General features: G+C 42.8%; 1 protein-coding gene across 3 annotated transcripts; it reads right to left on the minus strand.

The window, feature by feature from the left end:
• On the minus strand, window positions 1-26,884 carry hdhd2 (haloacid dehalogenase-like hydrolase domain containing 2). 3 transcript variants are annotated; one of them, XM_014139053.2, is made up of 7 exons: window positions 26,769-26,884; window positions 25,516-25,635; window positions 25,097-25,305; window positions 24,837-24,921; window positions 8,498-8,714; window positions 446-509; window positions 1-346 (listed from the first exon to the last, which is right to left on the minus strand). In XM_014139053.2, the coding sequence occupies exons 2-7, from the start codon at window positions 25,614-25,616 to the stop codon at window positions 243-245; spliced, it is 780 nt and encodes a 259-aa protein (XP_013994528.1). In that variant the 5' UTR covers window positions 25,617-25,635; window positions 26,769-26,884; the 3' UTR covers window positions 1-242. The 3 variants fall into 3 exon arrangements, with proteins under 3 accessions (XP_013994528.1, XP_013994527.1, XP_013994526.1); XM_014139052.2 differs by having other exon boundaries at window positions 26,710-26,818; XM_014139051.2 differs by having other exon boundaries at window positions 2-346; window positions 26,724-26,839.

Below are 26,884 nucleotides of genomic sequence, written 5' to 3' on the forward strand. Positions count from 1 at the left end.
TGGGACTAGAGGAGGTGTGTTACAGTCTGGTGTGGGACTAGAGGAGGTGTTACAGTCTGGTGTGGGACTAGAGGAGGTGTTAGTCTGGTGTGGGACTAGAGGAGGTGTTAGTCTGGTGTGGGACTAGAGGAGGTGTTAGTCTGGTGACTGCAAGATGATGAGATATACCCATGTCTAATTGATCTAATAGTGATGAGATATACCCATGTCTAATTGATCTAATAGTGATGAGAGAGCCATAGTTAAAGGATGTGTTGGAGGATGTGGTCCACAGCTTGAGTGAAGCTGTCACAGGTCAGGTATGGCGGAGGATTAATTTTACCCTCATCTCCCACTCTGTATTTACCTATAGAAGACAACATGCTATGAATCAATAGAAATGATTGGCATTAGTTGCTTTTAAATAGGTTTTCTTTGAGTTATGAAGCGATGTCATGTCTCTTACCGGTTCTGACTACAATTCCCAGCATGCCAATGTTTTGAGCCCCTCCCACGTCATCTCTGGCGTCCTGTAAGGGGGGGTAGATATTGAACAATACAGTTAAACAGATTGACGTTAGATGTAATACTGCAGTTAGATTGTGGCTTCTATCAATGTAATGTCTGCATCATTTCCAATCCCCCATACAGTGGCAGCAATAACCTCAACCAAATGTTTTCTGTAGTTGTGGATCAGACCTGCAAAACGGTCAGGAGGAATTTTGGACCATTCCTCTTTACAAAACTGTTTCAGTTCAGCAATATTCTTGGGATGTCTGGTGTGAACCGGTCTCTTGAGGTCATGCCACAGCATCTCAATCGGGTTGAGGTCAGGACTCTGACTGGGCCACTCCAGAATAGAGGCATGGCCGATTAATTAGGAACAATTTCAAGTTTTCATAACAATCGGTAATCTGCATTTTTGGACGCCGATTACATTGCACTCGACGAGGAGACTGCGTGGCAGGCTGACTACCTGTTACGCGAGTGCAGCAAGGAGCCAAGGTAAGTTGCTAGCTAGCATTAATCTTATCTTATAAAAAAACAATCAATCTTAACATAATCATTAGTTAACTACACATGGATGATGATATTACTAGCTTAACTAGCTTGTCTTGCGTTGCATATAATCAATGCGGTGCCTGTTAATTTATCATCGAATCACAGCCTACTTCGCCAAACGGGTGATTTAACAAAAACGCATTCGCGAAAAAAGCACTGTCGTTGCACCAATGTACCGAACCATAAACATCGATGCCTTTCTTAAAATCAATACACAAGTATATATTTTTAAACCTGCATATTTAGTTAATATTGCCTGCTAACATGAATTTATTTTATCTAGGGAAATTGTGTCACTTTTCTTGCGTTCTGTGCAAGCAGAGTCAAGGTATATGCAGCCGTTGGGCCGCCTGGCTCGTTGCGAACTGTGAAGACCATTTCTTCCTAACAAAGACCGTAATTAATTTGCCAGAATTTTACATAATTATGACATAACATTGAAGACTGTGCAATGTAACAGCAATATTTAGACTTAGGGATGCCATCCGTTAGATAAAATACGGAACGGTTCCGTATTTCACTGAAAGAATAAACGTTTTGTTTTCTTAATGATAGTTTCCGGATTTGACCATATTAATGACCTAGGCTTGTATTTCTGTGTGTTTATTATATTATAATTAAGTCTATGATTTGATAGAGCAGTCTGACTGAGCGGTGGTAGGCAGCAGTAGGCTCGTAAGCATTCATTCAAACAGCACTTTCCTGCGTTTGCCAGCAGCTCTTCGCTGTGCTTCAAGCACAGCTCTGTTTATGACTTCAAGCCTATCAACTCCCGAGATTAGGCTGGCAATACTATAGTGCCTATAAGAACATCCAATAGTCAAACGTATATGAAATACAAATGGTATAGAGAGAAATAGTCCTATAATTCCTATAATAACTACAACCTAAAACTTCTTAACTGGGAATATTGAAGACTCATGTTAAAAGGAACCACCAGCTTTCATATGTTCTCATGTTCTGAGCAAGGAACTTAAATGTTAGCTTTTTTACATGGCACATATTGCACTTTTACTTCTCCAACACTTTGTTTTTGCATTATTTAAACCAAATTGAACATGTTTCATTATTTATTTGAGACTAAATTGATTTTATTGATGTATTATATTAAGTTAAAATAAAAGTGTTCATTCAGTATTGTTGTAATTGTCATTATTACAAATATATATATATATATAAAAACCGGCTGATTAATCGGTATCGGCTTTTTTGGTCCTCCAATAATCAGTATCGGCGTTGAAAAATCATAATCGGTCGACCTCTACTCCAGAAGGCATATTTTCTTCTGTTGAAGACATTCTGTTGTTTTACTTGTTCTGGGTCGTTGTCCTGTTGCATCACCCAACTTCTGTTGAGCTTCAATTGGCGAGGGTTCACATACTTTTTCTTGCCACTGTGTGCGTGTGTGTGTGTGTGTGTGTGTGTATATATAATATATATAAATATATAGTTTTTATATATTTTCCTTTATTATTTTCAGCTTAGCCTACCATCCCGCCCCTAATTGGAGTAAACTAATGGACAACAACAGTTCATGCTTATACATTTTACGGACACAGTATATTTTACAATAATTATTTGTTTTTAGTTTTTAGTCCCATCCTTCAGCTCCCGTCTATCTCTGAACACCACCCAGTTTTGAGTTCTATTTGCCATATATTTTTCAGCTGTCCTGTTTCACAAAAGTTCTGAACCTACAGTGCCTTCGGAAAGTATTCAGTCCCCTTGACTTTTTTCACATTTTGTCAGGTTACAGCCTTCTTCTAAAATGTATTAAATAGTTTTTTACCCCTCAATCTACACACAATACCCCATAATGACAAAGCAAAAACAGTTTTTTAGATAATATTTTTGCAAATGTATTACAAAAAAATTATATTCACACCCTTTACTCAGTACTTTGTTGAAGCACCTTTGGCAGAGATTACAGCCTCAAATCTTGTTGGGTATGAAGCTACAAGCTTGGCACATCTGTATTTGGGGAGTTTCTCCCATTCTTCTCTACAAATCCTCTTAAGGTCTGTCAGGATGGATGGGGAGCGTCGCTTCACAGCTATTTTCAGGTCTCTCCAGAGATGTTCGATTGGGTTGAAGTCCGGGCTCTGGCTTGGCCACTCAAGGACATTCAGAGACTTGTCCTGAAGCCGCTCCTGCGTTGTCTTGGCTGTGTGCTTAGGGTAGTTGTTGTGTTGGAAGGTGAACAGTCGCCCCAGTCTGAGGTCCTGAGCGCTCTGGAGCAGGTTTTCATCAAGGATCTCTCTGTACTTTGCTCCGTTCATCTTTGCCTCGATGCTGACAAGTCTCCCAGTCCCTGCCGCTGAAAAACATCCCCACAGCATGATGCTGCCATCACCATGCTTCACCGTCGGGATGGTGCCAGGTTTCCTCCAGATGTGACACTTGGCAATCAGGCCAAAGAGTTCAATCTAGTTTTCATCCGGATAGCCTCAGACAACAACATTGATCTGTACGCTGACTCGGTGAGCGAGTTTATTAGCAAGTGCATCGGTGATGATGTACCCACGGTGACTATTAAAACCTTCCCCAAACAGAAACCGTGGATTGATGGCAGCATTCGCGCAAAACTGAAAGTGCGAACCACTGCTTTTAATCATGGCAAGGCGACCGTAAACATGACCGAATACAAACAGTGTAGCTATTCCCTCCGCAAGGCAATCAAACAAGCTAAGCGTCAGTATAGAGACAAAGTAGAGTCGCAATTCAACGGCTCAGATACGAGAGGAATGTGGCAGGGTCTCAGACAATCACAGATTACAAAAAGAAAACCAGCCCCGTCGCGGACACTGACGTCTTGCTCCCAGACAAACTAAACAACTTCTTTGCTCGCTTTGAGGACAATACAGTGCCAACGACACGGCCCGCTACCAAAACCTGCGGGCTCTCCTTCACCGCAGCCAACGTGAGTAAAGCATTTAAACGTGTTAACCCTCGCAAGGCTGCCGGCCCAGACGGCATCCCCGTCCGCGTCCTCAGAGCATGCGCAGACCAGCTGGCTGGTGTGTTTACGGACATATTCAATCAATCCCAGTCTGCTGTTCCCACATGCTTCAAGAGGGCCACCATTGTTCCTGTTCCCAAGAAAGCGAAGGTAACTGAGCTAAATGACTATCGCCCCGTAGCACACACTTCCGTCATCATGAAGTGCTTTGAGAGACTAGTCAAGGACCATATCACCTCCACCCTACCTGACACCCTAGACCCACTCCAATTTGCAATTCCACTGCACACTGCCCTAACCCATCTGGACAAGAGGAATACCTATGTAAGAATGCTGTTCATCGATTACAGCTCAGTATTTAACACCATAGTACCCTCCAAACTCGTCATTAAGCTCGAGACCCTGGATCTCAACCCCGCCCTGTGCAACTGGGTCCTGGACTTTCTGACGGGCCGCCCCCAGGTGGTGAAGGTAGGTAACAACATCTCCACCCCGCTGATCCTCAACAATGGGGCCCCACAGGGGTGCGTTCTCAGCCCCCTCCTGTACTCCCTGTTCACCCATGACTGCGTGGCCATGCGCGCCTCCAATTCAATCATCAAGTTTGCAGACGACACTACAGTGGTAGGCTTGATTACCAACAACGACGAGACGGCCTACAGGGAGGAGGTGAGGGCACGGTCTGAACTAGAAGCACAAGCATTTTGTTACACTCGCATTAACATCTGCTAACCATGTGTATGTGACCAATAAAATTCGTTTTAATTTGACCAGAGAAGCTTGTTTCTCATGGTCTGAGAGTCTTTAGGTGCCTTTTGGCAAACTCCAAGCGGGCTGTCATGTGCCTTTTACTGAGGAGTGGCTTCCGTCTGGCCACTCTAAAATAAAGGCCTGATTAGTGGAGTGCTGCAGAGATGGTTGTCTTTCTGGAAGGTTCTCCCATCTCCACAGAGGAACTCTAGAGCTCTGTCGGGTTCTTGGTCACCTCCCTGACCAAGGTCCTTCTCCCCCAATTGCTCAGTTTGGCCGGGCGGCCAGCTCTAGGAAGAGTCTTGGTGGTTCCAAACTTCTTCCATTTAAGAATGATGGAGGCCACTGTGTTCTTGGGAACCTTCAATGCTGCAGAATGTTTTTGGTACCCAGATCTGTTTCTTGACACAATCCTGTCTCCGAGCTCTACGGTGTCAGATAAATTCTATAAGAAGAGAGACTGCAGAGTTTTTCAAACAACATATTTATTATAAGATTTGCAAAAATGAAGCAATCAACCATCACTGAGGTGCACCAGCCATTTGACTGCCTTTCCTTCCAGTTCTCTGCTGCCAATGACTGGAAGGAATTGCAAAAATCACTGAAGCTGGAGTCTGATATCTCCCTCTCTAACTTTAAGCATCAGCTGTTAGAGCAGCTTACCGATCACTGTACCTGTACACAGCCAATCTGTAAATAGCACACCCAACTACCTCATCCCCATAGTACTTACTTATCTCTACGTGCACATCATCATCTGCACATCTATCACTCCAGTTTTAATGCTAAATTGTAATTATTTCGCCTCTATGGCCTATTTGTTGCCTACCTCCCTACATTTGCACACATATATTTTTATTTTGTGTTATTGACTGTAGGGTTTGGTTATATGTAACTCTGTGTTGTTGTTTTTGTTGCACTGCTTTGCTTTATCTTGGCCAGGTCACAGTTGTAAATGAGAACTTGTTCTCAACTGGCCTACCTGGTTAAATAAAAAAAATACAAAATAAATAAATAAATAAAAGGGAAGACATCCTCCTCCCTCATGTGCTACCCTTCCTGCAGGCTCATCCTGACATGACCCTCCAGCATGACAATGCCACCAGCCATACTGCTCGTTCTGTGTGTGATTTCCTGCAAGACAGGAATGTCAGTGTTCTGCCATGGCCAGCGAAGAGCCCGGATCTCAATCCCATTGAGCACGTCTGGGACCTGTTGGATCGGAGGGTGAGGGCTAGGGCCATTCCCCCCAAAAATGTCCAGGAAATTGCAGGTGCCTTGGTGGAAGAGTGGGCTAACATCTCACAGCAAGAACTGGTAAATCTGGTGCAGTCCATGAGGAGGAGATGCACTGCAGTACTTAATGCAGATGGTGGCCACACCAGATACTGACTGTTACTTTTGATTTTGACCAGCCCTTTGTTCAGAGACACATTATTCCATTGCTGTTAGTCACATGTCTGTGGAACTTGTTCAGTTTATGTCTCAGTTGTTGAATGTTGTTATTTTCATACAAATATTTACACATGTTAAGTTTGCTGAAAATAAACACAGTTGACAGTGAGAGGACGTTTCTTTTTTTGCTGAGTTTACCTTATTTAAATACAGTACCAGTCAAAAGTTTGGACACTTTCTCATTCAAGGGGTTTTCTTAATTTTTTTTAATTTAATTTTACTATTTTCTACATTGTAGAATAATAGTGAAGACATCAAAACTATGAAATAACACATATGGAATCTTGTAGTAAGTGTTAAACAAATCAAAATATATATTATATTTGAGATTCTTCAAAGTAGCCACCGTTTGCCTTGATGACAGCTTTGCACACTCTTGACATTCTCTCAACCAGCTTCTTGAGGTAGTTACCTGGAATGCATTTCAATTAACAGGTGTGGCTTTTGCAAAAGTTAATTTGTGGAATTTCTTTCCTTAATGCGTTTGAGCCAATCAGTTGTGTTGTGACAAGGTAGGGGTGGTATACAGAAGATAGCCCTATTTGGTTAAAGACCAAGTCCATATTATGGCAAGAACAGCTCAAATAAACAAAGAGAAGCCACAATCCATCATTACTTTAAGACATGAAGGTCAGTCAATCCGGAAAATGTCAAGAACTTAGAAAGTTTCTTCAAGTGCAGTCTCAAAAACCATCAAGCGCTATGATGAAACTGGCTCTAATGAGGACCACCACAGGAAAGGAATACGCAGAGTTACCTCTGCTGCAAAGGATAAGTTCATTAGAGTTACCTCTACTGAGGAGCTCTCATGAGGCCATCTACTAAAACCACTAAAGGACACCAATAAGAAAAACAGACTTGAGCAATGGACTTTAGACCGGTGGAAATGTTATTTGTCCTTTGGTTTGATGAATCCAAATTTGAGATTTTGGATCCAACCGCCGTGTCTTTGTGAGATGCAGAGTAGGTGAATGGATGATCTCTGCATGTGTAGTTCCCACCGTGAAGCATGGAGGAGGTGGTGTGATGGTGTGGGGGTGCTTTGCTGGTGACACTGTCTGTGATTTATTTAGAATTCAAGGCACACTTAACCAGCATGGCTACCACAGCATTCTGCAGCGATACCCCATCCCATCTGGTTTGCGCTTTTTTGGTTACTACATGATTCCATGTGTTATTTCATAGTTTTGATATCTTCACTATTATTCTACAATGTAGAAAATAGTACAAATAAAGAAAAAACATTTAATGAGAGGGTGTCCAAACTTTTGACTGGTACTGTATACTTATTGATTACTTTACATGTAAAAGGAATGTATATGATGGGGTCAATGAAGGGTGGATAGGAACTTGGTGTATGGAAAGTTACTGAGACAGACATGGGGAAGTGCAGAAAGTTCACATTATGTTCCTAAGGAGGGAGGCAAAGGGCAACAGTCTAGTTAGTCTCTGATAAGGCAGACCAGCTGTGGAACTATGGAGGAGCAAGGAATTCAGCTGGAGGTCAAGTCAATAGCTAAAGTGAGAAGAAACCTCTGGGAGGGGGGCCAGAGGGGCCCACGACAACAACCCTCCTACTACAGTCTCACACACACACACTTCTACGCCCATGAAGGTTCAAGCATCAGGCAGGACCATGACTACACCAGTGAGATGAAGAATGTAGTTCCTGCTTAGCAACAGAGACGTATTGGCTGTCAGGATGTGTAAGGAGTTGACTATTTGGATGTTATAAATATGTGCTTGTGTAATCAGACCTTTATAGATGTATGGCCCAATGGGTGAATGAACTTGGTTTGAGCTCTTCCTATTCGTCCGTTTGAGTTTTTACTATGTTTGCTCACAACCTAACATGATGAATTGGAACGCTGACTGAGCCAGGCCTAATCGCCCAATTGTGGTTGAATGGAAGCAAGTCCCCGCAGCAATGTACCAACATCTAGTGGAAAGCCTTCCCAGAAGAGTGGAGGCTGTTATAGCAGCAAAGGGGGGACCAACTCCACATTAATGCCCATGATTTTAGAGTGAGATGTTTGACGAGCAGGTGTCCACATACTTTTGGTAATGTAGTGTATCTGTGACCAACAGATGCATATCTGTATTCCCAGTCATGTGAAATCCATAGATACAATACATTTATTTCAATTCACTGATTTCCTCATATGAACTGTAACTCAGTAAAATCTTTCAAATTGTTGCATGTAGCGTTTATATTTTTGTTCATTGTAGGTAACCCTAACCCAACTATATAGGGAATAGGGTACTATTTGGGAGTCCTCCAGTGTGACTCACATCTCCGATCATGATGGCCTCTTCAGGACAACAGCCAATGTCCCTCAGAGCCTCCAGGAAGAATGTTCCCTCAGGCTTCCCCACAACGGTGGCCTGACAGTCTGTAGAGTACTCTAACCCTGTCACAAAGGGTCCGGGGCCCAGCGCCAGACCATCCTTCGTCTTATAATACCTGGCCTTATGGATGGCTATGAGGGGGGCCCCGTCTAGAACCAGCCTGGTAGATAGAGGAAAAAAATAGAGTTTTATTTGATGTGTACTAAGGCAGCTGAAAGCTCACTGCAGTAGCACATACAAGAAAACACATTTAAAACAATAAATTGAGATGTGACATATACAGTGGGGTCTGAAATGATTAACACCCATGATAAAGGTGAGCAATAATGACTATAAAATAGATCAAATACTGAGCTATATTACTCAAACAGGTAGGAGTAAAAATTGACACCTGTAGAGATTCTTATGAATAAAGTAGTAAAAAGTATTTGGTCCCATTGCACGCAGTGACTACACCAAGCTTGTGACTCAACTTGCACAAACTTCTTGGATACATTTGCAGTTCGTTTTGTTGTGTTTCAGATTATTTTGTGCCCAATAGAATTTAAATGGTGAATAAAGCATGTATTGTCATTTGAGTCACTTTTATTGTAAATAACAATATAATATATTTCTAAACATTTCTACATTAATGTGGATGCTACCATGACTACAGATAATCCTGAATGAGTGAGAAATTTACAGATGATCAAAGATCTGTATTTATTATGGATCACCATTAGTTCCTGCCAAGGCAGCAGCTACTCTTCCTGGGGTTTATTATGGATCCCCATTAGTTCCTGCCAAGGCAGCAGCTACTCTTCCTGGGGTTTATTATGGATCCCCATTAGTTCCTGTCAAGGCATCAGCTACTCTTCCTGGGGTTTATTATGGATCCCCATTAGTTCCTGCCAAGGCGGCAGCTACTCTTCCTGGGGTTTATTATGGATCCCCATGCCAAGGCATCAGCTACTCTTCCTGGGGTTTATTATGGATCACCATTAGTTCCTACCGAGGCAGCAGCTACTCTTCCTGGGGTTTATTATGGATCCACATTATTTCCTGCCAAGCCAGCAGCTACTCTTCCTGGGGTTTATTATGGATCCCCATTAGTTCCTGCCAAGGCAGCAGCTACTCTTCCTGGGGTTTATTATGGATCCCCATTAGTTCCTGCCAAGACAGCAGCTTCTCTTCCTGGGGTTTATTATGGATCCCCATTACTTCCTGCCAAGGCAGCAGCTACTCTTCCTGGGGTTTATTATGGATCCCCATTAGTTCCTGCCAAGGCAGCAGCTACTCTTCCTGGGGTTTATTATGGATCCCCATTAGTTCCTGCCAAGGCAGCAGCTACTCTTCCTGGGGTTTATTATGGATCCCCATTAGTTCCTGCCAAGGCAGCAGCTACTCTTCCTGGGGTTTATTATGGATCCCCATTAGTTCCTGCCTAGGCAGCAGCTACTCTTCCTGGGGTTTATTATGGATCCCCATTAGTTCCTGCCAAAGCAGCAGCTACTCTTCCTGGGGTTTATTATGGATCCCCATTAGTTCCTGCCAAGGCAGCAGCTACTCTTCCTGGGGTTTATTATGGATCCCCATTAGTGCTGCCAAGCCAGCAGCTACTCTTCCTGGGGTCCGGAACAATTAAGGCAGTTTATACAATTTTAAAAACATTACAATACATTCATAACAGATTTCACAACACACTGAGTGTGTTCCCTCAGGCACATACTCCACTAACACATATCTACAACACAAAATCCATGTGTACGTGTGTGTATAGTGCATATGTTATCGTGTGTGTGTGTATGCATGTGTCTGTGCCTATGTTTGTGTTGATTCACAGTCCCCGCTGTTCCATAAGGTGTTTTTTTAATCTGTTTTTTAAATCTGCTTGCATCAGTTACTTGATGTGGAATAGAGTTCCATGTAGTCATGGCTCTATGTAGTACTGTGCGCCTCCCATAGTCTGTTCTGGACTTGGGGACTGTGAAGAGACCTCTGGTGGCATGTCTTGTGGGGTATGTATGGGTGTCTGCCCTGTTCTGAGACAATTGCAATTTTCTCAAGTCCCTCTTTGAAGCACCTTACCACACGACTGAAGAGTAGTCCAGGTGCGACAAACCTAGGGCCTGTAGGACCTGCCTTGTTGATAGTGTTGTTAAGAAGGTAGAGCAATGCTTTATTATGGACAGACTTCTCCCCATCTTAGCTACTGTTGTATTAATATGTTTTGAACATGAGTTTACAATCCAGGGTTACTCCAAGCAGTTTAGTCACTTCAACATCTACAATTTCCACATTATTTATTACAATATTTAGTCGAGGTTTAGGGTTTAGTCAATGTGTCCCAAAATACAATACTTTTTGTTTTTTAAATATTTAGGACTAACTTCTTCCTTGCCACCCATTCTGAAACTAAGTGCAGCTCTTTGTTGAGTGTTGCAGTCATTTCAGTCGCTGTAGTAGCTGACGTGTATTGTGTTGAGATATCCACATACATAGACACACTGGCTTTACTCAAAAAGTAAGGGACCTAGACAGCTGCCCTGGGGAATTCCTGATTCTAACTGAATTATATTTGATAGTCTTCCATTAAAGAACCCCCTCTGTGTTCTGTTAGACAGGTAACTCTTTATCCACACTATAGCAGGGGGTGTAAAGCCATAACAGATATGTTTTTCCAGCAGCAGACTGTGATTAATAATGTCAAAAGCCGCACTGAAGTCTAACAAAATGCCCCCCCCCCCCAAAAAAAAATATTTTTATCATCAATTTCTCTCAGCCAATTATCAGTCATTTGTGTAAGTCCTGTGCTTGTTGAATGTTCTTCCCTATAATCGTGCTAAGAGTCTGTTTACTGTAAAATAGCATTGTATCTGGTAAAAAAATATTTTCAAAACTTTACTAAGGGTTGGTAACAGGCTGCTTGGTTGGCTATTTGAGCCAGTAAAGGGGGCTTTACTATTCTGCGGTAGCGGAATGACTTGAGCTTCCCTCCAGGCCTGAGGGCACACGCTCTCTAGTAGGCTTAAATTGAAGATGTGGCAAATAGGAGTGGCAATATGGGCCGCTATTATCCTCAGTAATTTTCCATCCAAGTTGCCAGACCCCGGTGGCTTGAATTGTTGATAGACAAGAATAATTCTTTCTCCTCTTTCACACTCACTTTACGGAATTCAAAATTACAATTCGTATTTCATAATTTTGTCAGATATACTTGAATGTGGTGTCAGCTTTTGTTGCTGGAAAAATAATGTAAGTAGTTAACAATATCAGTGGGTTTTCTGATGAATGAAATTATAAAATATAATAAAATCGCTCCAAAGCTTTTTACTATCATTCTTTATGTAATTTATCTTTGTTTTATAGTGTAGTTTCTTATTTTTATACAGTTTAGTCACATGATTTATCAATTTGCAGTACGTTTGGTTGTGCAGTCAGACTTATTTTATTACTTATATTATTAAGCCATTCTTTTTGCCTCATCCCTCTCAACCATACCATTTTTAGATTCAGCTTGATGGAAGCCAGTCAATATTTAAATCACCCAGAAAATATACCTTTGTTTGAAAGTGTTTTGTAAAGTTCTTGGTAGCTAGCTAGCTTCTTAGTATGGATACTGCGACGCAGTTGGCATCAGTTGCTGGGATTGCTTGTCTCTTTCCAGTGATCCTGCCGATCAAGGACGGGTCTGAGGAGCTATTTGGCGTCGGAGCTAGCCTAGCTGCTAGCTAGCTGCATATCAAGCTAGCTGGGTTTTCAGGAGCCCGTGATGCGGTTAGCCATTGTGGCTGGGACAGCAGATTGTCCCGGGTTTATGGCTGTCTAGATCCCTGCTGTTTGTTGTTTTCAATCTTCCCCGTGACCTGCCCTGTTTGGAACGGCGAGGAGTAACAGCCTAACATACGTTGCTAGCTACTATGAGAAAGACCAAAGCCGGTGGGAGTACCATTGAGGACAGTGGTGTCTCTCTATCACACGTGAAGGATCTTTTAAAATGAACAAAAAGAGACCTACAAGCAGTTGTTACAACAACAAGAAAATAGCTTCAAGTGTTTTGTTCAGTTACTCGCGGATCCTACTAATAAAAGAATGGACGACCTGACCAGAGAGGAGGACCTGAATAACAGTTTGCCGTTTGAGTTGAAGGAGAACAGCAAGATGGCAGTAAGTCTGTAAGTCTGTAAGTCATTGAGAGAGGACATCAGTTCGGTGTGTGAATCCATGACAACGATGACGGATATATCAGAATCTCGAGGGACAATCAAGACGGCACAACATGGTTGTGGACGAAATTGCAGGACCTCCACATGAGACCTGGATGGAGTCTGAGGACAAAGTGAGGGAAATGATCTCTGAGAAATTGAAGATGGACCACATGAAGATTGAGGTGACAGGCCGATCGTGGTCAGGATCCTGAGGTTCAAGGACCAGGTAGCTGTTCTGGAAAGGGCCAAGGTGACAGGCCGATAGTGGTCAGGATCCTGAGGTTCAAGGACCAGGTAGCTGTTCTGGAAAGAGCCCAGGTGACAGGCCGATAGTGGTCAGGATCCTGAGGTTCAAGGACCAGGTAGCTGTTCTGGAAAGAGCCAAGGTGACAGGCCGAGAGGCTGAGAGGAACGTATATTTTCCTCAACGAGGACCATCCTGAAGCTCCAGAAGAGGAAAGAACTGATCCCAGACATGAAAGCTGCCAGAGCGCGTGGGGGCATTGCTTACATCCGCTATGACAGGCTCATTGTCCACCCTCCCTCCCAGAAGCCTGGAAGGGATGAGAGAGCCAAGACTATGGGTTCGTAGCTTCAACCCTGCAGCACCAATTGATTTTTAGTTATTTCATTTTATTTAACTAGGCAAGTCAGTTAAGAACAAATTCTTATTTACAATGACGGCCTACCTAAAGGCAAAAGACCTCCTACAGTTGAAGTCGGAAGTTTACATACACCTTAGCCAAATTCATTTAAATTCAGTTTTTCACCATTCCTGACATTTAATCCTAGTAAAAATTCCCTAGGTCAGTTAGGATCACAGGATCACTCACATGTTTGGAATGTGAAATGTCAGAATAATAGTAGAGAGAATGATTTATTTCAGCTTTTATTTCTTCCATCACATTCCCAGTTGGTCAGAAGTTTACATACACTCAATTAGTATTTGGTAGCATTGCCTTTAAATTGTTTAACTTGGGTCAACTGTTTCGGGTAGCCTTCCACAAGCTTCCCACAATAAGCTGGGTGAATTTTGGCCCATTCCTCCTGACAGAGCTGGTGTAACTGAGTCAGGTTTGTAGGCCTCCTTGCTCACACACGCTTTTTCAGTTCTGCCAATATAGATGCCATCTATTTGTGAAGCGCACCAGTCCCTCCTGCAGCAAAGTACCCCCACAACATGATGCTGTCACCCCCGTGCTTCACAGCTGGGATTGTGATCTTCGGCTTGCAAGCCTCCCACCTTTTTCCTCCAAACAAAATGATGGTCACTATGGCCAAACAGTTCTATTTTTGTTTTATCAGACCAGAGGACATTTCTCCAAAAAGTACGATCTTTGTCCCCATGTGCAGTTGCAAACTGTGGTCTGGCTTTTTTATGGTGGATTTGGAGCAGTGGCTTCTTCCTTGCTGAGCGGCCTTTCAGGTTGTGTCGATTTACTGTGGATATAGTTTTACTGTGGATATAGATACTTGCGTACCTGTTTCCTCCAGCATCTTCACAAGATCCTTTGCTGTTGTTCTGGGATTGATTTGCACTTTTCGCACCAAAGTACGTTCATCTCTAAGAGACAGAATGCGTCTCCTTCCTGAGCGGTATGACGGCTGCGTGGTCACATGGTGTTCATACTTGCATACTATTGTTTGTACAGTTGAATGTGGTACCTTCAGGCGTTTGGAAATTGCTCCCAAGGATGAACCAGACTTGTGGAGGTCTACAATATTATTTCTGAGGTCTTGGCTGGTTTCTTTAGATTTTCCCATGATGTCAAGCAAAGGGGCACTGAGTTTGAAGGTAGGCCTCGAAATACATCCACAGGTACACCTCTAATTGACTCAAATTATGTCAATTAGCCTATCAGAAGCTTCTAAAGCCACATCATTTTCTGGAATTTTCCAAGCTGTTTAAAGGCACAGTCAACTTTGTGTATGTAAACTTCTGGCCCACTGGAATTGTGATACAGTGAGTTATAAGTGAAATAATCTGTCTGTAAACAATTGTTGGAAAAATTACTTGTGTCACGCACAACGTAGATGTCCTATCCAACTTGCCAAAACTATAGTTTGTTAACAAGAAATGTGTGGAGTGGTTGAAAAACGAGTTTTAATGACTCCAATCTAAGTGTATGTAAACTTTAGGAACTTCAGGAAATAACACTACAGGAACCAGATTATCCACATGTATCGATCACATTTTTACTAATACTGTAGAAATGTGTTCTAAAGCTGTATCTGTACCCAGTGATCACAATGTAGTGGCTATATCCAGGAAAGCCAAAGTTCCAACATCTGGGCCTAAAATAGTATATAAGAGATCATACAAAATATTTTTCTGTGACTTATGTGGATGTTAAAAATATTTGTTGGTCAGATGTGATTAATGAGGAGCATCCAGACGCTGCACTTGATGAATTTATGAAATTGCTTCTTCCAATTATTGATAAATATGCACCTGTTGAGAAACTGACTATTAAGGCTCCATGGATTGATGAGGAATTTAAAAAATGTATGGCAAAGTGGGCAAACTTAGGAAATGCCAACAACGAACAGCGAGCAATTGTATTCATGCATAAAAAAAACGAATGAAAGAAAAGCATTGCAAGTATGAATTTTGTAAAGTTAGTATGGGAGAGGTGTAAAAATTATTGTTATCGATCAATAATGACAAACCTCCTGGCATTGACAACTTAGATGGAAAGCTACTGAGGATGGTGGCTGACTCTATAGCCACTCCTATCTGTCATATCTTTAATCTGAGCCTAGAGGAAAGTCTTTGTCCTCAGGCCTGGAGGGAAGCCAAAGTCATTCCACTACCCAAGAGTGATAAAGCAGCCTTTACTGGTTCTAACAGCAGACCTATCAGCTTGCTGCCAGCTCTTAGAAAACTGCTGGGAAAAAATGGTGTTTGACCAAATACAATGCCATTTCTCTGTAAACAAATTAACAACAGACATTCAGCATGCTTATAGAGAAGGGCACTCAACATGTACTGCACTGACACAAATTACTGATGATTGGTTGAAAGAAATTGATAAGATTGTGGGAGCTGTACTGTTAGATTTCAGCTCAGTCTTTGATATTACCATAACCTGTTGTTGAATAAACGTATGTGTTATGGCTTTTCAACCTCTGCCATGTCGTGGATTCAGAGCTATCTATCTAATAGAACTCAAAGGGTTTTCTTTAATGGAAGCTTCTCTAATGTCAAACATGTGAAGTGTGGTGCACCGCAGGGCAGCTCTCTAGGCCCTATACTCTTTTCACCAATGACCTGCCACTGACATTAAACACAGCATGTGTGTCCATGTATGCTGATGATTCAACCATATACGCATTAGCAACCACAGCTAATGAAGTCCCTGGAACCTTTAACAAAGAGTTGCAGTCTGTTTTGTAATGGTTGGCCAGTAATAAAGTGGTCCTGAACATCTCTAAAACTAAGAGCATTGTATTTGGTACAAATCATTCCTTACGATCGAGACCTCAGCTGAATCTGGTAATGAATGGTGTGGCTGTTGAACAAATTGAGGAGACTAAATTACTTGGCGTTACCTTAGATTGTAAACTGTCATGGTCAAAACATATAGATTCAATGGTTGTACAGATGGGGAGAGGTCTGGCATAATAAAGAGATGCTCTGCTTTTTTGACACCACACTCCAAAAAGCAAGTCCTGCAGGCTCTAGTTGTCTAATCTTGATTGTTGTCCAGCCGTGTGGTCCAGTGACGCAAGGAAAGACCTAGTTAAGCTGCAGCTGGTCCAGAACAGAGCAGCACGTCTTGCTCTTCATTGTAATCAGAGGGCTGATATAAATACTATGCTGCCAGTCTCTCTTGGCTAAGAATTGAGGAGAGACTGACTGCATCACTTCTTTTTATAAGAAACAATGTGTTGAAAATCCCAAATTGTTTGCATAGTCAACTTACACGCAGCTCTGACACACAGACTTATCCCACCAGACATGCCACCAGGGGTCTTTTCACAGTCCCCAAATCCAGTACAAATTCAAGAAGGAGCACAGTATTATATAGAGCCCTTATTGCATGAAACTTCCTTCCATCTCATATTGCTCAAATAAACAGCAAACCTGGTTTCAAAAAACAGATGAAGCAACACCTCGCGGCCCAACGCCTCTCCCCTATTTGACCTAGATAGTTTGTGTGTATGCATTGATATTTTTGTCGCACTGCATTGCTTTATCTTGGCCAGGTCGCAGTTGTTTGAGTTTATTGAGTTTATTTTATTTTTACAGGGACAGTGCACATTAATCAACGTTTCAGTAAAAGTGCCGGTTTTAGCCAGCCGGCTAATTTTCAACCGCAGTCCCTGGGCAGGTTATTAAAAACAATTACAATATAGACAATCATTGAACAGTGAGCACACGCAGAGTAACATAGGACAAGCAAGACATAGCATACAGACAGAGCAACATAGGACAAGCAAGATGTAGCATACAGACAGAGCAACATAGAACAAAAAGCAACAAGACAAAATCCATAAAAACAACAAAGTGTTTCCACACCTCACAAGCTACAGACAACAGACAACATGGAAAGCGGCAATACACAGCTAGGGATTATGTTCACAAATCTGATTGACCTTTAGCCATGTCTTCATGCATTTTGTGAAAGTGTGATAGGTGGTGCAGTTATGTGTGTCTGATGGCAGTGTATTCCAGACATGGGAAGCTCTCACAGAGAAAGCAGATTTACTAAAGGTGCTTTTCCTCAAGGGAACTATACAGTCACCTCTCATGGCAGACCTTGTGGATCTGCTGCCATATGTTTGGGTTTTCTGTTTAACAAAAATACTGAGTGGAGGGGGAGCTAGGCCATTTAGGATTTGGAATACAAGACATGCGTCGGTGTACTGCACAAGATTTTCCCAACTCAGGAGCTCATGCTTTCTGAGGATGTAACAGTAATGATGGCTATTGGGCTTTCTATCGAGCACTTTGAAAGCCTGTTTGTAGACAGACTGAATAGGTTTTAATGTTGTATAGCAAGCTTGGGTCCAACTAGTCAAGCAGTATGTTAAGTGGGGGAGTATCATCGATTTGAAATACAGTTTTGCTACCTCTGTGGTCAAACAATTTCGTATAAATCGGAAATTAGCTAGGTTGAATTTGGTTATTTGAATTACCTTTTTCACATGCTTTTTAAAAGAGAGGTTGGAATCAAGTATGATTCCAAGGTACTTAAAATCAGATACCACCTGGAGCTTCTCCCCTGATACATAGACATCTGGCTCAGTAGCATCTGTTGCCCTCTTTGTGAAGAACATGCAAACTGTTTTTTTCACATTGAGATGCAAACACGAGTCACTGAGCCACTTTGTAACCTGGACCATTACAGTAGTGACTTCTTGTGCAGCTTGTTGTTTGCTCTTTGCATGCACATATATCACTGTATCATCTGCATACATTTGAACTTCAGACCCAGTGCAGACGGAAGGCAGATCATTAATGTACAAGCTGAACAGGAGGGGCCCCAGTATTGACCCTTGGGGCACGCCCACATCATAGCTAAGAGTGGGCGACAGCTCATTGCTCACTCTGACACACTGAGTTCTGCCTTCAAGGTATGATTTCATCCATCTCAAGGCATCGGGGGAAAAGTTGAACTTGGACAATTTTGTGATGAGAATCTCATGGTTAACAGTATCGAAAGCCTTCCTTAGGTCCAGAAACACAGCCCCAACAACGCCCCCTTTGTCCATCTTGGACTTCACATTTTCCAGAAGAAAGCAGTTGGCCGTTTCTGTGGAGTGTTTCGCTCTGAAGCCAAACTGCATGAAGTGTAATGTGAAGGGGCTGTTGTTGAGGTGGGAAATCAGTTGTTCTGCTACACACTTTTCAACAACCTTCGACACTACAGGTAGTATACTAATGGGCCTGTAGTTACTCACATCAGCAGGGTCGCCCGATTTAAAGATGGCCGTTATTATGGCTGACTTCCATACCCTTGGAAACACCCCCAGACCAATAGATGTGTTGGTGACCTTAGTAATGGGGCCAATGAGTGACTCTTTGTAGTTTTTAAGAAAGAGTCCAGCCCAAACACATCTTTGGATTTAGAGTTCTTTAGTGAGCTAATCACCTTGTTCACCTCTGACTCAGAAACCTCCCTTATGATGAAGACGGGTTGAGCGTCATTCACTAGCACTGAGCCCAATAAACCAGTGGAGGGTTTCTGTGTCAGTACCCTGACAGAGTCAATAAAGTAGGAATTGAAGGCTATTGCTATTTCAACTGCATCCTGTGTTAGATTGTTATTCACCACGATCAATTTAGAATTTCCCTTTGCCTCACCAATTATGTTAATAAAAAAGTTTGCCTTGGCCTGTCTGATTTCTTTCATCACCTTATTTCTCAACATGGTAAACCTATGTCTGTCATGCTCTAATTTGGATTTTAGGGCTGTTTTTAGAGCATAATCTCGTTCTTTCATCAATTTCCAAATTTCTCCATTTAGCCAAGCTAGAGTGCTCTTTTGGCCAGGTTTGGATTTGATTTTCTTTAGGAAACCATTTATTGTAGCCTGGATTGTGGATAGAAAAACCTCACTATCAGCTTCCACGTCTGTATAGGACAAGAGATCATTCCAGTTAATTCCATTAATTGCTTTTTCAAAATAGTTTAATTCACTCTTAGGTATTCTTAGTTGATCCGGCTTTCTAACAGTAGAGAGCTTAAACCTGCTCTTAGACAACTTTCTGGCTATAAGTGTCAAATTATGATCAATTATGATTGTAAATGATAACTTGTTCTCAACTGGCCTACCTGGTTAAATAAAGGTTAAATAAATAAAAAATACGTAGGCTGTGTGTGTCTTTTTAAAATGTATGTAGTTCTGTCCTTGAGCTGATCTTGGATGTTGATGTTCTGTATTATGTCATTCTGAATTATGTTTCATGTTTTGTGTGGACCACAGGAAGAGTAGCTGCTGCTTTTGCAACAGCTAATGGGTATTCTAATAAAATACACCCCGCCCCCCCAAAAATAAAAAAAATAAAATGTTATTTGTCACATGCGCCGAATACAACAAGTGTAGACCTTAACGTGAAATGCTTACTTACAAGCCCTTAACCAACAATGCAGTTCAAGAAATAGTTAAGAAAATATTTACTGGAATAAACTGAAGTAAAAAAAATCTGAAATCAAACAGTAACAAGATATTTACATAACAATAACGAGGCACAGGGGATACCGGTACCGAGTCAATGTGCGGGGGTACAGGTTAGTAATGAGGCTATATACAGGGGATACCGGTACTGAGTAAATGTGAGGGGGTACAGGTTAGTAATGAGGCTATATACAGGGGATACCGGTACTGAGTAAATGTGAGGGGGTACAGGTTAGTAATGAAGCTATATACAGGGGATACCGGTACCGAGCCAATGTGCGGGGGTACAGGTTAGTTAAGGTAATTTGTAACGTGACTATGCATAGATAATAAACAGAGAGTAGCAGCAGTGTAAAAACCAATGGGGGGGGGGGGTCAATGTAAATATTCCAGGTGGCCATTGGATTAATTGTTCAGCAGTCTTATGGCTTGGGGGTAAAAGCTGTTAAGGAGCCTTTTGGTCCTAGACTTGGCGCTCCGGTACCGATTGCTGTGTGGTAGTAAAGAGAGAACAGTCTATAATTTGGGTGACTGGAGTCATTGACAATGTTTTGGGCCTTCCTCTGACACCGCCTAGTATATAGGTCCTGGATGACAGGAAGCTTGGCCCCAGTGATGTACTGGGGCCATACGCACTACCCTCTGTTGCACCTTACGGTCAAATGCCAAGCAGTTGCCATACCAACCGGTGTGCAACGGTCAGGACGCTCTCGATGGTGAAGCTGTAGAACATTGAGGATCTGGGGACCCATGCGATATTTTTTCAGTCTCCTGAGGGGGAAAAGGTGTTGTCGTGCCCTATTCACAACTGTCTTGGTGTGTTTGGACCATGATAGTTTGTTGGTAATGTGGACACCAAGGAACTTGAAGCTCTCAACCTGCTCCACTTCAGCCCCGTCAATGTTAATGGGGGCCTGTTCGGCCCTCCTTTTCCTGTAGTCCACGATCAGCTCCTTGTTCTTGCTCACATTGAGGGAGAGGTTGTTGTCCTGGCATTCTCTGACCTCCTCCCTATAGGCTTTCTCATTGTTGTTGGCCTACCACTGTTGTGTCGTCAGAAAACTTAATGATTGTGTTGGAGTCGTGTTTGGCCACACATTCATGGGTGAACAGTGAGTACAGGAAGGGGCTGAACACGCACCCCTGAGGGGCCCCAGTGTTGAGGATCAGCGTGGTAGATGTGTTGTTGCCTACCCTCACCACCTGGGAGCGGCCCATCAGGAAGTCTAGGATCCAGTTGCAGAGGGAGGTGTTTAGACCCAGGTTCCTTAGCTTATTGATGAGCCATGTGGGCACTATGGTGTTGAACGCTGAGCTGTAGTTAATTAACAGCATTCTCACGTAGGTGTTCCTTTTGTCCAGGTGGGATAGGGCAGTGTGGAGTGTGATTGAGATTGAGTCACCTGTGGATCTGTTGGAGCGGTGTGCAAATTGGAGTGGGTCTAGGATTTCCGGCATGGTGTTGTGAGCCATGACCAGCCTTTCAAAGCACTTCATGGCTACCAACGTGAGTGCTACGGGGCACTAATCATTTAGGCAGGTTACCGTCGCTTCCTTGGGCACAGGGTCTATGGTGGTCTGCTTGAAACATGTAGGTTTTACAGACTCAGACAGGGAGAGGTTGAAAATGTCAGTGAAGACACTTGCCAGTTGGTCCGCGCATGCTTTGAGTACACGTCCTGGTAATCCATCTGGCCCCGCGGCTTTGTGAATGTTGACCTGTTTAAAGGTCTTGCTCACGTCGGCTACGGAGAGTGATCGCAGTCTGGAACAGCTGGTACTCACATGCATGCTTCAGTGTTGCTTGCCTCAAAGCGAGCATGAAAGGAATTTAGCTCGTCTGGTAGGCTCGCGTCACTGGGTAGTTCGCGTCTGGGCTTCCCTTTGTAGTCTGTAATAGTTTTCAAGCCCTGCCTCATCCGACGAGCGTCAGAGCCGGTGTAGTAGGATTCAATCTTAGTCCTGTATTGACGCTTTGCCTGTTTGATGGTTCGTCTGAGGGCATAGCAGGATTTCTTATAAGTGTCGGGATTAGTGTCCCCCTCCTTAAAAGCGGCAGCTCTAGCCTTTAGCTCGGTGCGGATGTTGCCTGTAATCCATGGCTTCTGGTTGAGAACTGTACGTACGGTCACTTATTGATGAAGCCAATGATTGAGGTGGTGTACTCAATGCCATTGGATGAATCCCGGAACATATTCCAGTCTGTGCAGCAAAACAGTCCTGTAGTGTAGCATCCGCGTCATCTGACCACTTCCGTATTGAGAGAGTCACTGGTACTTCCTGCTTTAGTTTTTGCTTGTAAGCAGGAATCAGGAGGATAGAATTATGGTCAGATTTGCCAAATGGAGGGCGAGGGAGAGCTTTGTATGCGTCTGTGTGTGGAATAAAGGTGATCTGGTGTTTTTTCCTCTGGTTGCACATGTGACATGCTGGTAGAAATTAGGTAAAACGGATTTACATTTGCCTTAGGGATGCATGATATATTGGTAAGCATATCGGAATCGGACGATATTAGCTAAAAATGACAACATCGGCTTGATGTCTAGTTTAACGCCGATATGCAAAACCAATGTCAAAGCTGACGTGCATACCTATATAACGTAGGTCGATGACGTCACGACAAATACAGCGGTACACGTGCAACACAGCATTCCTAACCTAGCCCACAATGTCTGCTGTGTGGATCTATTTTGAAGTTTCAAAGGAAGATAACAAAAAAGGCCATATGCAATGTTTGTGCTGCTATTATTTCCCTAGGAGGGGAGAAAGTGAAATCTAAAATACCACAAACCTAATTCCTCATTTGAAAGTGCATCACCCCCAGACGTTTAGCGGCTACTTAGAACAAAGGCAGAAAACAACAAAGCGCACACTTCCAACTAAACAAGTTCAAGTCGAGCAGTCATTTGAAAGAGTGAGAAAATGTCAGCGAGACAACTCAAAGGCGAAATCCATTAAAGCCAAGATAATGGAATCATTGCCCTTGACAATCAACCGTTCTCTGTCGTGGATGATGTTGGCTTTCGCCGACTGGTCGAGCACCGGCACACACTACCAAGTAGGCGCTATTTTTCAGATGTTGCCCTACCGGAGTTACACAGTATTGTTGAAACTCACATCCATGAGCTACTTGCTATGGGCGTCACTGCTATTAGCTTCACGACTGACATTTGGACCAGCGATGTCAGCCCCAGGAGCATGCTGAGTCTGACAGCACAGTGGGTCGATGAGGATTTCCTACTGAGGAAAGCCGTATTGCATGCTCAAGAATGTGCTGGTTCTCATACCGCTGGTGCCATTTCAATGGCATTTGAGAACATGTATAAAACTTGGAAACATGAATACACTCCTAGCTCCATTCGAACAACTGACTGGAGAAATAAGCTCATCAACTGCGTCTGCAGCAGACGTGATACCCTCTGTCATGGCATTGAAACTCCTGCTCAACAAAACTGCGGACAGACCGTGGGGTTAAAACTTGGAAAAGTACTCTAGAGGCTGTGAACAAGTGATTCGGTGGCATTCTCTCTGAGCCTCTTTACTGTGTCGCCACCATGCTCGATGCTAGGTACAAGGATCGCTACTTCGATGCAGACAAGAAACAGGGTTTACGTGAAATGGATGGAAACGGACACAGTTACAGTGCGCACCGAGGAAGAGGACTCATGACAGAAAAGGCCACGGACAGAGTTGAAACTTCACCGCTTGACATGTATGATGAAATCCTGGTTGAGAATAAAACGACTGAACAAATGAACAATGAAACAGCACAGCAAGTAAGTGAAAGAAAAAGGTTTTGATTATGTTTTACTGGTAATGGGGACATACGTAAATGCCAACAAAATAACTTTTTGGTCAGTGTGTGAGTGTTTCAACTATTTAACTGAACTAGAATACTTAAAAGGCAGCAAAAATGTTAAATATCGGTATCAGGTTTTTTGGCATGGAAAATATTGGATATCGGTCAAAAATTTCAAATCTGTGCATCCCCAGTTCGCCTGCATTAAAGTCCCCGGCCACTAGGAGCGCCGCTTCTGGATGAGCATTTCTCTTGGTTGCTTATGGCCTTATACAGCTCGTTGGCTGCCATCTTAGTGCCAGCATCGGTTTGTGGTGGTAAATAGAAGGCTACAAATAATATAGATGAGAACTCTAACGGTAGATAGTCTGGTCTACAGCTTATCATGAGGTATTTTACCTCAGGCAATCAATAACTTGATGCTTCTAACACACTGACAGCGTCATTGTGCAAAATAGTATGCAGCATCATCTGGATATGTCTGCAACAAAAGTTCAACATTCACCTTCTGCTACCATTTCTGTCAAGTCGTCTACACATACAGTTTAACGCATATGTTCAATAAATCCAACGTCTGCACCACACTGAACGCACTGCAACGCAATGCTGCATGGCAAACGCAGTGTTTCATTGGAAATTAATGTCATTCTGGTGTAAACAAAATGCAATGACGCTGTTGGTGTGTTCGAAGCGTGAGACTTCTTTAATATTAGATAACGCGCACCAACAGTTATTGACAAATAGACACATACCCCCACCCATCGTCTTACCAGACGTAGCTGCTCTGTCCTGCCGAAACACGGAGAAGCCAGCCAGCTCTATATTATCCGTGTCGTCGGTCAGCCAAGTCTCGGTGAAACGTAAGATATTTCAGTTTAATGTCCCGTTGGTAGGATAGTCTTAATTGTAGATCGTCCAGTGTGTTTTACAATGGGGTAGTGGTGGTTTATCTACTCAGCAAATTCTTACAAGGCACCCAACCCTCCTCCCCGTCTTTTCTTCATGCTGATGATGGGGATTTGGCCTTGTCTCAACAAAGCAGTATATCCTTAGCGTCGGACTCATTCATTTCACACGTTATCTAGATAAGATCACAGCCCCAAGACATGCTAACCTTTCACCATTACAATAACAGGGGAGGTTACAGTATGAGGACTGACTCAGCTGTTTACCTGAATGCTTTGTTGAGCGTCTGGTAGTTGAAGTGGTCTGGAGCTAAGCCTATCACCACAGCGTTGGGTTCGGATGTCTCCAGACCTGCAGCACAACATGGATAGAAGACGCTTTATAGAGTTAAAACTACACCTGCATCTCAAATGGCACCATATGCCCTGCACTACTTTTGACCAGGGTCCATACAGCTCCATTGGGATGCATTCTAAATGTAAGTTAGTTTGCTATCTGCTCTGCCTCATCTAGCCCTGTCTCTCACCTGAGAAGTCCTCCAGTGCACTGTCCGCCACCAGCAGTAGGGGGCGTAGTTGTCTCTGCTCCACGAGGCTCCTGGCTGCTGTCAGGGACGTGAAGATCTCCTGCTCCTGGATGTCAAAGTTCAGACTGTGGAGACGCTCCACAAGGTTCCTCTTACACTCCTTAGTGGTGTTGGTCACAAACTTCACTGCTACAGAGGACTGACGCAACCTAGTGTATAAATCACATAGAGACCGTGTCACTTCAGAGGAAACTCACAGAATTAAGGACTGGGTGAATATGGGGACTGAGGCATGCTGCAGAACAAATCTCAGACGTATTTGTGATTTCTTACATTCAGATGGAACCAGAGGGTTGTGTGAGCAGCTCAGGAGAAGTGGCTGGGTGAGTACTGAATAACAAGGCTCTGGGCAGACTGACCTGTTGAGGGCGTCCTGTGCTCCAGGTACGGCTGTGTCTTCTACATGGAGGGTTCCACTCAGGTCAATCAGCACTGCCTTCAGAGCCCGTCTGGTCGCCATGATACCAGGTACCTATGTACTGTATACATACACCCTTAGTGATAGAGATAAATCCATGCACATAGAGATCCTATTCAATTAGTTGAGTATCTGGAGCATCAGCATTTGTAGTAATGAACCCACAAATGCTGATGCTCCAGATACTCAACTAGTCTAAAGGCCAGTTTTATTGCTTCTTTAATCAGAACAAGTTTTCAGCTGTGCTAACATAATTGCAAAATGGTTTTCTAATGATCAATTTGCCTTTTAAAATGATAAACTTGGATTAGCTAACACATCGTGCCATTGGAACACAGGAGTGATGTTTGCTGATAATGGGCCTCTGTACGCCTATGTAGATATTCCATAAAAAAATCTGCCATTTCCAGCTACAATAGTCATTTACAACATTAACAATGTTTACACTGAATTTCTGATCAATTTGATGTTATTTTAATGGACAAAATGTTTAGATTTTCTTTAAAAAACAAGGACATTTCTAAGTGACCCCAAACTTTTTAACGGTAGTGTAGTTATTATATAAGTGCTGCTCTTACTTTATCCATCACCAACATAGTGGATTAAACACAACGGGGCTAAATATACTGAGGCTGTGTTGCTGCCAGGACAAAGCACTGTGTGTATCTATATATATATATCTACATATATACACACACACACACATCTCTAAATAATAGGGGATTACACAGCTGAGTTTGCGCTCCATGCAGGGGGTTTGTGTAACTAACATAGTCGTGGCAGGGTAATGCTAGGAAGACATGGGGATGATGGGGGTGTGTATAATCATCGTACATAGGCCTTATTTGGATAAAGGTTCTCTGTATAATTAAGAAAACAAGGAAATAAATAAATCTAGTAGCTAAATCAACCGGTAGGCTTTATTCTGGTTGCCAACGTATCTAAAGAAAAAGTCAGAGATGCAACAGCGTGAGCAAGCAGACCAACGATACAGGCTAACTAGCAAACATAACTAACGTTAGCCTGTTGGGGAAACACCGAGCTAGCTACTCCTAAAGTGTTGTTTGAGAGTTGACGTAGTTTCTATCAATGTAATGTTTAAGAAAGATACATAAGGTAGTGTGTAAAGAAATACCAAAACTCCAGTACTTGGAAAACATAGGCTAAGTACGGTATGAAGTTTCGCAACGGCACCTTCCAGCCAACGCTTGTCGAATGTAAACAAAGCTCTGTGACGTCAACATGTTGCGGTCCTTCCGGTTGACTGGAATATTTAGCCGCCTGTCAAACTGCCTGTTTCAATTCGGTTC

This window comes from Salmo salar, chromosome ssa13 (assembly GCF_905237065.1).
Source record: "Salmo salar chromosome ssa13, Ssal_v3.1, whole genome shotgun sequence".
In the NCBI taxonomy this organism is placed as follows: domain Eukaryota; kingdom Metazoa; phylum Chordata; class Actinopteri; order Salmoniformes; family Salmonidae; genus Salmo; species Salmo salar.